Source organism: Strongylocentrotus purpuratus, unplaced genomic scaffold (genome assembly GCF_000002235.5).
Source record: "Strongylocentrotus purpuratus isolate Spur 01 unplaced genomic scaffold, Spur_5.0 spur5_scaffold_5, whole genome shotgun sequence".
In the NCBI taxonomy this organism is placed as follows: Eukaryota; Metazoa; Echinodermata; class Echinoidea; order Camarodonta; family Strongylocentrotidae; genus Strongylocentrotus; species Strongylocentrotus purpuratus.
Window position 1 is genome coordinate 38,901,657 of NW_022145611.1, and position 15,873 is coordinate 38,917,529.

General features: G+C 35.1%; 1 protein-coding gene across 1 annotated transcript; it reads left to right on the plus strand.

The window, feature by feature from the left end:
- The first annotated feature begins 1,863 nt into the window (after positions 1–1,863).
- LOC115929783 lies at positions 1,864–12,483 on the plus strand. The gene is made up of 3 exons (XM_030999786.1): positions 1,864–2,087; positions 6,885–6,980; positions 12,357–12,483. The coding sequence occupies exons 1-3, from the start codon at positions 1,962–1,964 to the stop codon at positions 12,465–12,467; spliced, it is 333 nt and encodes a 110-aa protein (XP_030855646.1). The 5' UTR covers positions 1,864–1,961; the 3' UTR covers positions 12,468–12,483.
- The last annotated feature ends 3,390 nt before the right edge of the window (positions 12,484–15,873 follow it).

Sequence of the window (15,873 nt, forward strand, 5' to 3'; positions counted from 1 at the left end):
ATCACCACAAACTTTTATAAAACTGACTTATTTGCGAGAAAACAAATTGTGGCCGTGTTCTACTATAACATTTCTATTAGTCTTTTAAGTTTTAAACCAATTTTCCGGACAGAAAGCAGTTTGAATATAAAACATATGTTTAAACGCGAATAATTCGAAAAGGAGTTTTCGAGTCGCTTGCGCGCTAACGCCCTTCTGCCAGCCAGCCGAAGATTATTTACTAATGATATAAAATAGGATATAAGAAATGAAGATTCTGATTAGCTGAGGGTTTATATTGAAGAAGAAAAAATGATATTGTTGATGATTTGTGCATTTAACAAATACCAACATAATAGACCACAAAATACAGAAAAGGAATCCCCCGGGTTAGCATTATTTAGAGTTCACAAATCCGGGTGAATGGGTACCTTTGCATAATAATTTGCATTTCATCTACCTGTATTAAAGTGACATTTGAGTTCTTTTTTGAGACCGCAAATGCGTTCAAAGTGCATGGTTATTGCTCTAATTATTATTTTATGACATTTCTAGTGCCCTAAGCTAAATATGCCACGAAGGTCTTTTTAGACACCAAAATATGTGAAATTTAGATTACATCCGATCATACCACTTTAAAGAATTACGTGCCCGTTTATTTAATAATTTAATAATAATAATAATGGTACACGGACGAGCTCGCTGTGCGTATTATAACAAACACAAATAGCCAACAATGGCATTGGATGGATTAAAAGTATAATATATGAAGCGCTATCTCGTTTTTTCATTGGCTGGGTCAAAATTATCAAATATTTGAGGGGCACCACAAATTTTTAGAAATTACTATATTTATGGATATTGAAGCCGTCTCTGAGCTGATGTTGATCAAACAAAGATGATCTTGTCATTTAAACTGTGTGCTCTTTCAAACTTGACACTCAGTCTTTCAATATATCACAAATAAAATTATTTTGTGTAGCGCCCTCTATACCAAAACTCAACTATCCCTTTAAACTTATTAGATGGTCAAAAAAGAGTTACACTCTTATTCAAACTTCATCTATTTTTAGGTGCTTATGATAAATTGCAGTTGATAGGCCAAATAAGGCCTAATAAGGCCTAATCGTAGTGTTTGTGTAAATCATAATCTATCTATGTTTATGTATCATACAGAAAAATAACCTTTAACTGAACCATTCACGTACAATAAGAGATTAAAAACAATATTCCATAATTTCTTTTATCTTCAAACAAGAGCAATATTGCAATACAACTTCGGTGGATGAAGTGCAAACTGTGCAATCATGTCTTATTGATGAGAATGTTGATAGAAATTATAATCTGCAAATGGTTACAAACACTGAACCACAGTTACCCTCATTTTGCTACCATAGGGATTCAGGAAGAGAGCCAGGAGTCTAATTAATGCGATAGTTATGATTTCAAACAATTACAGCATGAAATATGACCCCATTCCGTGGCGTCTTTACTCCAAGGCAACAGGTTGATTCGCTGTCATTTATTGAAAACATGTCCCTCTGGAAATTAATTTCAATCTCTAAATACTAGAAGTTATTAGACTCACTTATACCATAATTGTACGCGCATAGTGTTTCAAAGTTTATTTTACACATTTGTAGTATATCGTAGTTATTCTAACCTTCAAAACAATTACCATAATTGTGGAAAAAACGTAAATTTCCAGAACCATCATATTAGGGTAACAGCCGCATATTAAAACAGCCATACGTTACACACGGTTCTGGTATGTTTCACTGTAACGGCGTCGTGTGCGACCGAATGAATAGCGTCTATTTCAAACCTGCTTAGTGCTACCGCTGCTCGCAACCAGTGCTGTACAGGAACACATCTACACCTCTCTGTTACTCGAAACCGAGTTTTATGATATTATATTTTGTTGAAAAGGGTAAATTCTCTTTGTAAGGTGATAATCTGCAACGTTCCGGAACATTGCTGTAATGTGGTTGAACACAAGTAAACGTGGTAGCCAATCGATGGCTCTTATTGGGGCTGTTATCGTGTTGTTGATGCTCCAGCGAGCCGAAACTCTCGCGTCGGCAGGACAGTCGGGCGCCGCTGGTGCGGTAAGTGGTATTGCTAAATATTCACCAAATGACCAAGTGACCAATTGTATTTACTACGCTGTATGGTACAGAATTTTAAAGCACGATTCTCATCGCTAAAATATCAATTTTCTTGTGGTCTTTTCTTGAAATATAATAGCATGTATCTAACTAATGAGTTCTTGAGATAAGCTGTTATGATTCTCATTGTTTATCCTAGATCTATTCTAATAATATTTTTTGACGAGTTAACAATAACTTTTTAAGCATTCAATTTAATTTCTGGAGGAAATGTTTCTATGTGAAGGAGTATATTATGACTGCTTTATATTAATGTTACTATGTTTTTAAAAAATAACAAAATTGAATCGGGGATTTATAAGAATTAAATCAATAAATAACATGAATTTAAGCAATTGAAAGTTGCCGATTCAAGAGAGCAGGTAATTGGAAAAAAACAAAATAAGAATATTGTCATTTAAAGATCTTTCTTAGTATCCCCCTCATTTGTAATGTTTGTCTTTTTACTACATGTACTTACAGGAGGATAAATAAGATATGTGTGAGCAAGTGATGTATAGTGAAAAGAAATTGTTTTGATCCAAGACATTTTGGCATGCAAATTGTAGGCATACTTTTGATTGTCAAATATATCTGGGTATAAATCCCCTCTTTGTACATGTGCGATGATGATAGCAGTAGTAGTAGTAGCAGAGACGCCAAGTTCAAAGATCCTCAATGCGTGACATTTTCATGATTCGGCGCGCAAGCGCGCGTGCGAGGGTATAACACACGTTTAAGGTATAGCGTTTTTTTAAAAATCTACTGTAGCGCGCGCGTCGTGCGTGAGAGCGTTTTCAGACCCTCGAAATGCGTGACACTTTATAGCTCTGTAGTAGTAGTAGTAGTAGTAGTAGTAGTAATATTAAATGGTAATATTTATGGAAATAATAACAATACGGATGATAATGATGGTACTAATCATAATAATAGTAATACAAATTAATTATATTGATGTATACTGTATTTCAGTCAGGGATTTTATAAAGAGAGAGACCCTCTTTGTTATTCATTACATGCTGTATGGTATGATACAAGTACCTTAACTTTTGATCAATTTCCACTGTATTTTCTGATGTTAGGCCTAACAAAAAAGATGTTGTATTGCCCTTTAAAGGTACTATGTCCCATTTGCAGGCCCAAAAAATGAAAAAGTTAAATTCTGACTGCATTTGAAAGATAATGCTAATTTAGAACTTCCCTAAAAAAGGTGGGGCTTTAAAATGTCTTCAAGTGGGAAAATAATGACTATTAGTTTAGGGCTATAGAGCCCAAAAGTAATAGTCTTGATTTTCAGACAATTGTACCGAATGATCATACGTTTTATGTTGCGCAAAGATTCAGTCAGTTTAATCTTGGCCATCACAAGAAGTGGGTTATTGATGTAGACAAATGCTGATGTACCCTTTACAACTCTTTTCATGTATGTTATTACCAAAGAAGAAAAAAAAGCCAGTCAGTCACTCAATAGTGTCTGACAGTGAAGTCTAGCAAGTAAACGGGTTTCCTTGCATAATTTGAATATGAGGACACTGCTAACGTTTAAATTTCACAGATAGGACATACATGACATATTCATAATTCCTGCAAAGTTCTACAGAATTTGAGGTTGGCTGCAAAAGGGACATAGTACCTTTAATTCAACCATTAAAGACAAACTAACTCACAAAATAGTGCACTCAGCCACCTCCATATGCACTGTAGTATTTGCATTATATGCAGGAAACAAAACCTGAAGATGATCACAATAATCATGCATTTATACAATTCTATCTTTAGACATTCTGGATTTAAAATGGAGGAGCTGGGAATCTACGTGTGTACCATACCCTCGGGACATGCATTCCAACAAAAATGCACATTTATCCTTACTTGTGTAGTACTAGGTTTCGGCAAGTGATGAACCTATTTGACGTGACCTGGATTGCGATCTTAAATTCTAGAACAGATCCATGTAAAAAAACGTTTTGATTCATATCATGTCAACTAGTGGAAGGGAATTGATTTGTTTTTAAACTGAACAAAATTGAATTTGTGCTTGATGAAATGCAGCGTGTTCAGTCTAATTGACTCATTTGAATATATCAAGAGCGATGATTTTCAGGAGAAAAAAATACTACATGTACAATGTACATGTATGTGTAGCTGATAAGAAATATTTGAAAACACTACATTTTATTTATTTATTTAATGAAAATTGTAGCCTGAAGCTATAACAAACAAAAATTGTCATTAGTAAAAAGATATTCAGTACATGTTTTACGCAGTATAGATGTTTACCTTCAGAATGGTCTGAATATTTCTTAAACAAAACTTTCTTAAAAAGACCTGAAAGATTGTGGCTCGTTCAATTGCATCTACATTTATCAATACGACATCACAAACAATATATTAATTGAAATAAGATGATAATTAAAAAATGAAGAAATAATGATGCTGATGATGATGATAATAATAATAATTATAAACTATTTTGTATAGCGCATTACACATTACATACATGTAGGTATGTTCATATGCACTTGGGACGGAAAAGAAAATCAAAGAGTAAATACATGTAGGTTACCAAGTTCCTTTTATCTGTTTAACATTTGGAATAAGTGTGTTTTAAGCCATTAATGGCAGACTTAAACTTATCTATTGTACCGGTATTCATGTTTCTAAGAGAGTCAGGGAAGCTATTCCATAAAACTGGGCAGCATGGGCAAATGAACATTCACCATATATTTTGTCAGAAAACATGTTGGAGGAACAAAGAATAAATTCTTACATGATTGAAGATATCTTGTTGGTCTTTATGTAGAGAGTAAATCATTTAAATACTGTAGTTACTAATTATTTTCTTTCTTAAATTAGCTTGTACTTCATATAATGTTGTAAGGAAGATTTTGATTCTTCTTCTTCTTCTTTATCTTTGTCATCTCATCATCCCTTTACCATTTCAAAGACCCTTGTTAAAGGGGAGGGGGTGAAGCTCTTTTGTAACTTGTATACAGTATGATCGATATTCGCTCTGTATTTCCCAGCATCATACATTTTCTCGAGTTTTGTTTCTCCAGCGATGATTTGATATTTTACTGTAGGCATGCATTTGGTACGGAATTTCTTTACTACACTGTAGCACCATGTTATGGCAAGCGTCACAATAAAAATTCATCTTCTGCGAGAGAAATGTAGAACAAACGAAAAACAATAGTTCAATATTTTAGATATATTCTTACCAGGCACATCATTCCTAACAGGGATCTGAGCTACTGCTTAGTGCCTTACATTTCTATCGATTGCTCCACTTTGTAGAAATAATCAGGGCAGCCTAGAATTTTTTAGTATATTGATCCTACAGTTTGTATTATCAACAAAAAATGTAAAAATCTAACAATTTCTTTTTAGGGCTTACACATATATGACTGCTGCTACAAGTAGAATGGACATTTATTACAAATGCTCTTTATAATCACGAAATATGCTCATTTTCGGGGAGGTAGAGAGATTGAGGTTTTGGATTTTGGAGTAGCAGAACAAATATTGTCCTAGTGCAAGGACATGAATCACATTGTGGAGTCTGGGCTGAGTTAATGCAATCCATAGATCATCATGTTCAGATGTAAAATGAATGTGGGCTGAAGAAGGAGCAACAGAAAAAATGTAAGTCCTTGAAGGCGACAGAAAGACGTGAATGGCCTTGGCCTTTCCTAAATCTGTAGAAATTTCCATCACATGAGCAAATGGCGGTACTTTTTAGTGGTGGCGGCGCTTGGAGAATACGGGCATCACGGAGCCATGCAAATAAGAGGGGAATGTGACTGGAGTATTTATTGATCCATGAGGGAGCTACAGAACCACGTTTGACGAGGATTCATTTCATCTCTCCCTCTCTTGTTCTGGCCTCTATCTCTTATTCTGTCATTTTAAAGGGTTACACTTGTAGTTGAACCTATGTGGAAAGTACAAATTTTTTTTCTATTAAATTTCATTCAAAATATCACTATCAAAACCATGTACATATTATGTAATTATATCGGAGCCTCTTTTTTCTCACTACAGGTAGATATCATACTATGGTACTTGTATAATGGCAAAATAAACTGTGAACGGATTGCTATTAGCACTTGGCAAGAGGGATCCCCCCCTTGTCTCCTATTCTTTGACTTGAATGACAATTTAGCACTACCAGTACTTTTGCTTATATTTATGCTTAAATATTAAGCTATGACAAGCTGTCTATATGTAAATAAGTTTGATCACTGAAATATGTCAAACTGTCCATAATTTAGTGAGAATGGCATATATTGATATATTTGTAATGATAATGTAGAAAAGGCTTTGTAAATGCTTCATTGCTATATATTCCTTGTAATTGACCCCTGCAACCTGTTCGACTGGTCAACTTTTGTATAAATGAATGAATAAATGAAGCACTTAATGAATTGGTAAATAAAAAATGGAAAAATAACAAATGAATAAATAAATAATTAGAAAGATAAAATGATACACATGCACGTGAGAATGAATTAATAAAACAATTAAATGGTATACATTAACAATCAAATAATAAATGAATTACCGGTAGTAAATACTTCTAAGTGGTTAAAAAAAAGTAATCCAACTTAGCACATTTATACATACATGTAATTCCTTTCCTGCACACCCAAAATGATATTCACATTTTAAAATGCAGCAACTGAAATTATTATTAAGGAGACCTTACAAATATGTATGTATAATCATGTCACCATGTTTCTTTTCTATTCTTTTCAGGGTGACTGTATTCATTCTCTGGAAACTGGGGATATTTTGTGGCAGGACAACTTGACAGACTCGTTTGTTGACGTGGCATGGGGCTATGGAGAAGAGGTGAGTGGAGTTTAGTTGCTTCTGAATTCAGTGGTGGCGGCAACATACTACGTACAGCCACCAGGGCAGTGGCCACATGTTAAAGTGTACAATGGAAATGCTTCAGCCTATATGATTTGCCAGGACACTTCATTTGGTGTTTCGGCAAATGGTGAGAAATGTTTTCCCCAAAATATGGTGATGAAGGAGAGTGGCAGTAATAATTGTTTCATGCAAAGAAAGTTCAGTTCCTCAACAGCGAGGTAAGAAGGGTGCAGAAGTGTTTGACGGTGGACAAAATAGACAAGTCAATTTTGTCTCAGCACTAATGTACATGGTTGTGTTTAAACTCTTTGTCTGCTTTGGTTGTTATAAAGGTAATACAAAGTTTTGGGAAATTTTGAAAATTGGGTGGATAGTGATTCTTTACAATTTTGATGTATTTGGATGCCTATGTGGATGTATTATAAGCACTAGAAAATTTAGCCCCTAAAACACTTCTGCCTTCGAGAAAAATCAAATATAACAATTTACCGGTACTCCCGGTAAATTGTGATAAATTTAAAATAGCGCCTACAGCTGTACAATGACTATGAAAATCTCAGAATATGTAGTTGTAATATATAATTTCCAAACAGGAATAGCTAATCGGTCAATTTTAGTCAAGAAACATCGTTTTATAGTTTAATTAATATCTTGACCTCGAGAGGGAGCTATACAACATAAAGAGTTTAATATTTACAATTTCATAATTTTAGACTTGATTTCGACCGCGACATGTGATCACTGTATATTGTAGGATCGCATATGCTTCTAATATGTTCATTTGAACCAAATTCATGACCCCATACCAAAACTTTGTATAACCGGGTACCTTTAAAGGGATCGTTTAACAATGTTAAATCTGAGATACACGGCCCTACGTGTTATCAGTGTCTGTGATATGGTGTAATATTGAAGCCCTAAAAAAATTGCGCTTCGAAATGATCAAGAAGTACCTCAAAAAAGTAAAAATCTTTGAGTGACCGGTTTTACCATACTCGTTTTCCCCAATAGACTGTAGTGTTATGAAAACCGTCAGGCGAACGGTTTTCAAAATTTGTAATTCCGATCATAAATATCTTGATAATCAGACAGGCGATCGGCTTGTAAAAGTCACGGGGTTCCTGACTGACCTAAAGGTTTATAATTGTCATTGCATCATGAGCTAAATCCAGAATATGTTTTCAGAATCTGAGACAAAGTTACCGGATCCCTTTAAGAAGAAGAACCAGCAAAGTGCCATTGTAGACTTTTGTAGTGAATAGAGAGTTCATGGGGTAGGCCGGGGCATCTATCTTTATGGAGATCTCTTCTCTTAGTTTTATGGTCTACATCCAGTGCCATGATACTTGATGTAATTAGTCTGCTCCCCATCGAACCTTAATCAAATCTTGTCAGTTCTTATCTCAACCTAACTGATTGTAGTTGTTTAATGACTGGGTGTAATTTGAGCTTGATTGAGCAGTAGAGTTTACAAGTTTATCCCTGGAATGGACATGAAAGAGTTTGCTCAGCAAACTTGGTCCAATCATTAACGTCAAAATTGAAGGATGAGCCTGAGAAAGGAGAATAATTGAAAGAATGTGCACGTTTTCTCTTGGCATGTGATTGAAACAGAACCAAGTGAGTGTTTGCAGAACACTGGGACATCAATTTGTGTCGGGTAATCGAAGGGAATAAAGAAAGAAAGTAAGGATTGGGGGGGGGGGGGGCTGCCCAGAGAAGATTTGCTCCTGATTAAATTGTGCTGCTACTGTGGTGACGTAAATCCCAAGATTGTTTGAACCAGGGTGCAAGCTCTTAGGTTACTGCCCTAGATCGTGGCAAATTTAGTTTGGCATGGAGAACTAGCGCACCTAGAAATTTAATCATTGCCTCATGGAAAAGGAGATTGTGTTAGCACCGGTCCCTGAGACAATTTGAGAAGATCCATAGAAAGAAAATCTATGGGAAAAGAGGCTTAATTTCTGTTTCTACATGTCTGTAGAATGAACCGGCAGAGGATAATTTGTTGTTTGACTGTTAGTGTCAGAAGGTGTATGGGCATACATAGTGCCATAAGCAATGAAATACCTGTAAATAGAAAATATATGCTTATTTGATACAAACTGTCCTCACTTTTTCATTAGTAGATAAAATCCCTGTCATGTCTTTTTAAAATGGTTTAACAATTAAAACCATACACTGTAGAAGTGACTTACCAGAAATTTGATTTTATGGCATGCAGCAACCTTCTGCCAGCACACAACAGATTGTGTAATAAAAAACAAGTTTGGAGAAAAAAAAATGTGTTGGGATGTGGGTTTAGGATGGTATGTGGCGTAATTGCATCAGAAAAAGAGAAAAACAGCATATCATTCATTAAGGGATCAAGTTCCCCAAGCTCATTGATGCTTTGGGAAATCATGTTCTGAGAGGAAGTGTAACACCATACTTCAATCCGGAAAGAATGGCTTTTTTACATTGTGGCAGTAAAGGTACATGTAGTATATGGAAGAGAGTTACAGCATGAACTTATTTATCAAATAGCAAGAAGTTTAAATTTCACCTTGAGGGGAAAACAATGTTCAATACTTGTTGAAGATGCATTTCAATTTTGCATATTGTATAATATATGTTTTGATAGGAGTTTATTCAGTGTTGGTATACCGGTATGTACATGTACATTAATTATTTTCTATTACATCAAAAGAACAAAAAGATAAACTTTTAAACTGCTACCATACATGTAGAATTAAAAAGACATTGAGAGAGACAAACTTTGGTATTTAGCTGTGCTCCTGAAGTTACTGAAATTGAAAATGGGGGAAGAAGTCCTTGAAGAAGCCGAGAACTGTGGGTAGCCTCTTGGCTTCCATTGATTTGGCCTGGATATGTCGAGGGCAGCAGACGCATCGATTCTACCTGTGTGTACACTGTTACCATTTAAAGGTAACATAGAAGGGTCAAAGTGTCATAGGAACCATCAGACCACGTTTCTGGATGCACTTCAGAAACTAATATAATGACCAGCAAGCCTGCCACCTTGTCTCCCTCTCATATCATTGTGCAGAGTTCTTCAAATTTGATATTTGCACAGACATACATGTACATGTATCTCTTGCACCCTTTTGAGAAAGCTGTAAAGGTGCATTTTCAGTATCTTGGGCAGATAACTGCATAATTCAGGTTTAAAGGATATATACATTGTCAAATTTACAATTGACAATGTCAATGTAAATATTTACACATACCAGTATACAGTGTACATTGTATAATAAAATTAAAATTTTAACTTCACATTCTGGTAGTTTTTGTCTCGCCTGCGTAGCAAAAAGCGAGACATAGGCGCCGCTTTTCCGGTGACGGCGGCGGCGACGGCGACGGCGACGGCGTCAACATCAAAAACTTAACCTAAGGTTAAGTTTTTGAATTTTTGGTATAATTTTTAAAGTATAAGTTCTTAGTCAATGAAACTTTGACTATAGGGTAATCAAGTATCCCCAATCATGTGAGTAGAATTTCAGATCACAAAGTCAAGGTCAAAGGTCATTTCAGGTCAACAGACTTGGACTTTGTTGTAGCATCATCATCGAAAACTTAACCTAAGGTTAAGTTTTTGAATTTTTGATATAATTTTGAAAGTATAAGTTCTTAGTCAATGAAACTTGGACTATAGGGTTATCAAGTCTCTCCAATCATGTGAGTAGAATTTCAGGTCACTAAGTTAAGGTCAAAGGCCATTTAAGGTCAACAAACTTAGACTTTGTTGTGGCATCAACATTAAGATTTTCAAAATGCTTCTTCTTCGTTATTTTTCAACCGATTTTGATTCTGATTGTTTCATATGATAGGGCTAGGAGGGGATTTAAAATTTCTACACAGAATCGTGAAATTCATTATCTATGCTAATTTATGCAAATTTAATCGAAATCACAAAAAAGGCTTCTTCTCCTTCATTTCTCGACCGATTTTGATTTGGTTTGCTTTATATCGTAGAGCTAACTTTGGTACACTAAACTTCTATTCAGAATTTTGAAATTGTTCTCCATTAATTAATTATGGTAATTTATGCAAATTTATTCCAAAAATAACAAAAATTGCTTCTTTTCCCTCATTTCTTGACCGATTTTGCCTTATCTGGTAGAGCTAAATTTGGAACAATAAACTTCTACACAGAATTGTGAGATTTTGCTCCATTGATTATTTATGGTACTTTATGCAAATGAAATGAAATTATGTTCCTTCCAGGGCATCAAATTTCTATTTTTGACCAATTCAAAAGTGTACCACATAAAATTTACGATATTTGTTGTTGTGAGATGCGGATGAGCGCTACGTCATTGACATTCTGGTTTATCATATTGAATTGCGTTATGCAGGCGAGACCGCCGAGAGTGTTTCCCTTGTTTTTTTAAGGAGGTAAAATATCAATTGCATTGTGTTTATTTGTGTTTATTCACGCAATCATTGTGCTTACCAAATGTATGTACTTGTAGGCTACATTAACAGTATGACCATCTACATTACTGTACATGTACCTGTACAATTCACAAGTTCTACGTACTGTAAATGTAATATACTTCCTAAAGTAATATGTGTTTATTTAAAATTTGATTGTATACACTCCTACAATTCTCAACATAAGTCCAGCTGGCATAATACTAAATTAGTTTGCAAACAAAAAATGAATATAAACATAAATTTTGTGTTATTTTGCTGTGAAACTGCATTTTTGTCATGCCTTTAATACAATGCCTGTGTAGACAATGATAGAAGGAATATATCTACAAGCAGGAGCCAGTGTGCTCAATAAGCAAAACACTTACCCTGGCAGTGAGTGATAGTGACTTTGTGAAGTACCAATTGATGTCCAACAGAACGTCAGCCAGTCGGAATCCAAAGAGATTGGGAGTGGGTAGACCGGTCAACAATATCGGGGAAGAGACGAGAGAGTGATCGAGAGAGGTGAAGAAAACAAAAATAGGAACGAAATGGAGAGGGTTAGAAGGAAAACATAGATGTTTGCCATCATATTATGAACTCTGGAAATGTATTGAACTTGTTGATTACTGCTTTTGACTATTATTATTATTATCATGGTTATCTTAACTTAAAATTGGAAAGGAGAGTGGGAGAGAGAGAGAGAGAGAAAAAAAGGGGGGGGGGGGAAAGGGGCGTGGAGTCAGATCTAGTGTGAGAGGGAAAAAAAGAGAAATAGATAGAGACAGAAATTGAGAGTGGGGGAATAAACGAGGAGGAGGGAGGAAGAGAAAAAAACAGAGAGAAAGAGAAATGTATGAATTTATTAAAATAATTCAAATCATATATATATGTAATTGCAATATCTTTTGTTTTTACCTTTTGATTATGCAGGATACATGTCACACTCTAAGCGGGTGTTTTGGGATTAATGATACAGAGGACCAGGTGGTGGATATCCAGCTTAAACCTATCCAGCTCCAACAAGGGGTTCAACTCAGGTAGGTTTAGAAGACAGCAAGAAAAGAACTTCAGATTACAAAAAATATATATATCTGTTTCCTTCTCATTATTATAACCCAGTTATTGTGTTATTTCTGTATCTCAATTCAAATCTCTACTCAAAACCTATCTTTTCAAATTGTAAATTGCAGTTGTGCGTCGGTCAATGGAGGTGCGCACCATATTTGTCTTTATTTAGTTGATTGCCACTGTTTTTCTTACCTTATCTATGTTACTTTTGTATTTTTGCTTTTTCTTCTAATTTAATTCTACGGGTTATAGTCTTCTCTTTTAATCAGAACACTGTGCGCTTAGAAACATCAGTATTAAGCGCCTAATAAATGTTATGTATTATTATTATTATTATTTCTTTCATCATTTCTTTCGTTGTTGCACAATAACAGAGTGCAAGGTACATTCACATGTATAAATAATATGTTGATGGAATTTGAAAATGAGAGAGTGACTGGAAACATGAAGCCATTAGTGGATATGGCATTATACTCAAGTGTTACATGTAGGATCAAGATAAAACTCTTGAGAAAGATGAGAAAAATATAAAAGCATACATTTACCTCTTCTGCTTGTCATTGAAGATGATTATGGTCGGGTCAAGGTCTGTCTGGTTATTGAGTTAGAGGAAATTTTGCTTTCAAGTACATGTATACTAGATTATCTCTGCAATGGAGTAGTGATGTAGATGCTACAAGGAATTCTGCCTGTAAGTACATCTTTGATTGTAATGAATATAGTGGATTGGAAGCCACATGGCTCAAGGTTAATAGAAGCATTTCTTTTTTGGTGTCTAGAAAAGTGATTAAGATTTTAAAGAGGTTTTAACTTTGATGTAGAGTGTCTTGCAGGTATCTATACAAAAGACCAAAAAGCTCACAAGTATTGGTTTACAGGTCAATCTTTCCTATTTTAATTAGTCATAATAAGAACTAATACATTAATTCCAAGGACTTGATATCATGACTGTGGTATATCTATTCCGGAGTGTCATAGAGAATTCATCATAAATATAAACGTAACCCATGATAGCGATCAATTTAAGAGAGAGAGAGAGAGAGAGAGAAAGAGAGAGATGGAGAAAATTTGTTTTCTTTTCTGCAGCTGAGTGTTTATTTCAGTTTTCATACAGTGTGCAACAGTAGAGATGCAGATAAAAATGAATTAGAACTTGTACAGCCTGGCAGTTGAGCCGCAGGGTAAAAATTGACCTTTTTCCCCAATGGTAATCAATAATACGTGAATATTAGATTAAGAATTGATTGCAATCATATTCCGCGATATACCTCCTCTAATCTCTTCTACAAATCTAGTCCTGAGTATTACAAACAACTTGCTCTGCGAGAAAAGGGTTGAGCACACATGCGTGACATTTCTAATACTTTTATCTCTGCTTCTGCTTCTCTTGTTACTGTTGAATGTACTTCCATTTCTATTACTCTCATTTCTTCTTTTTGGTCGTAAGTTTTCTACTCTAACATACAAAAGTGTATTCAAGGCATCTACAGAGTACATGTATATACAGCCATCGTTGTTGGTTGGTCGAAGGTTGGGTGACTGGTCGGATAGTTTACTAATTTCTCAAGGTTATGTTTCGTTTTGAGGGACAAAAGTACTTTTTATGAAATCAAGTTCAGTCTGGATTCAGAAATTCTCATTAGAATGATGGGACATATATTTTTTTACGATGAATTTTCATTTTGATGTACTTGAAATGAAAGCCCTCACCCACTCAAATTTTAACACCTTCAAAACAAATTGAAATGTTGTTTGTCAGTATAAATGAGCCAAGGGCAGAGGGCAAAGAAAATAGTTTGGTGAGCATACATGTAGCTTTGCCTGCAGTTAGCAGATGCCGCTTGGGCATTGATTTCTCCTGTAGGACAATCAGATACTAATCACATGAACTAGATAATAGAGAGGAAACATGAAGTTAAAGAAATTGTTAGAGATGCCATCAATAGCAACAATGAGAGGGAAAAAGACACAATGATTTGTTCATGTTTTGAGCACTTTCCCATGTAAGAATTTTTTTACATGGCTCTGTGAGTAGCTAGTTTTATTATCTTTTGTTTTTGAGGCACAGGAATTAGTTTTATATTGTGATCACAAAGACTTTCAAAAATGATACAAAGTCATTATCAATAGCTTTATTCATCACCATATGAGATGTGTGAACATTAATGTTATTTCACTTAATCCGAACATGATATCTATAGGCCATACAATAGTAATAATAATAATAATAATAATAATAAATTTATATAGCACAGCTTTTATACAAAATATATTCAGCTGTGCTGAAATTGAATTTGAAATTGAAATTGCTGTTCAGTTTATTTCTTGTGAGTGTCTATTCTCAAAGCTCTGCATCTAAGCATAGCTAGAAACACAACAGTATAACCATATTCTGATCTACAAGCCACTTTTGGATCTTAAAAGCAACACTAAAATTTCAAAGTTCTACATTTTGTCAATTTTGTTTCTTTTTCTTTCAACACTTTCATTTGCCATCAAAACTACGCTCAGCCATCTTGTTGACTGAGACTGGGGTAGAATGGGGTTATTGCTACGGGTAATAGTTAGGAAATGTGCAATTTTCTCTCTGTTTGCATCCACCGTGAACAATGGCTGGCAGCTACGGTATGTCATTTGTTGCAATTCCAAACAGACCCTATGGCTAACATTATACACTCTGTTAGTGATGGGGAAGTTAGGAGCGGTCATGTACAAAGCTAAGTTGTTTTGCCTGCTTTCTTACTGGATAGATCGATGAACGTTATAAGAAGTTGCATGAGAATACAGATTACAGATTAGAATGAGTGAAAGCAGTATACATGGCCATGTAGGTATAGGAAGAGAAAAGGAGAGACAGATAGGGATGGATAGGGATGGAAAGTGAGAGAATGAGAGAGAAGAAAATATGTAATCATCTTTGAGCCTGCACGTAGAAAATGATAATGCATAAATTACTGAAGGTTCCATCAAAGTACTTTAAAGAGAAATCTAGAGATATGTTGGAAGGACTGCCTTTTAAAATACACACTGTAGTATATAGTCTTGTGTGAGGTTGGTTTTCATGTAATACGATTATAGATACATATATATTTATGCACACATATGTGCATGAGCAAGATACTGTTTCCTTATTTCTGCACTTGACTGTCGCTGGCTAATGTAAGATAAATAAAGTCAGAAAGACAGACTGAGTCTTGTGAAGGGTGTAAACAGATGGACATGCATGCAGTCAGATAGACAGAGGGATCTAGATTGTCTCCTGGAGCCGAGCGGTAATGGCTCCCATGCTGTTTGAGGAGTATCCAGTGTTGCAGATGGAGTGTTGGACTGGATTGTTGGAGAAGCTTTGTGTCAGCTCAGCTGCATCTCCTGGATGTCA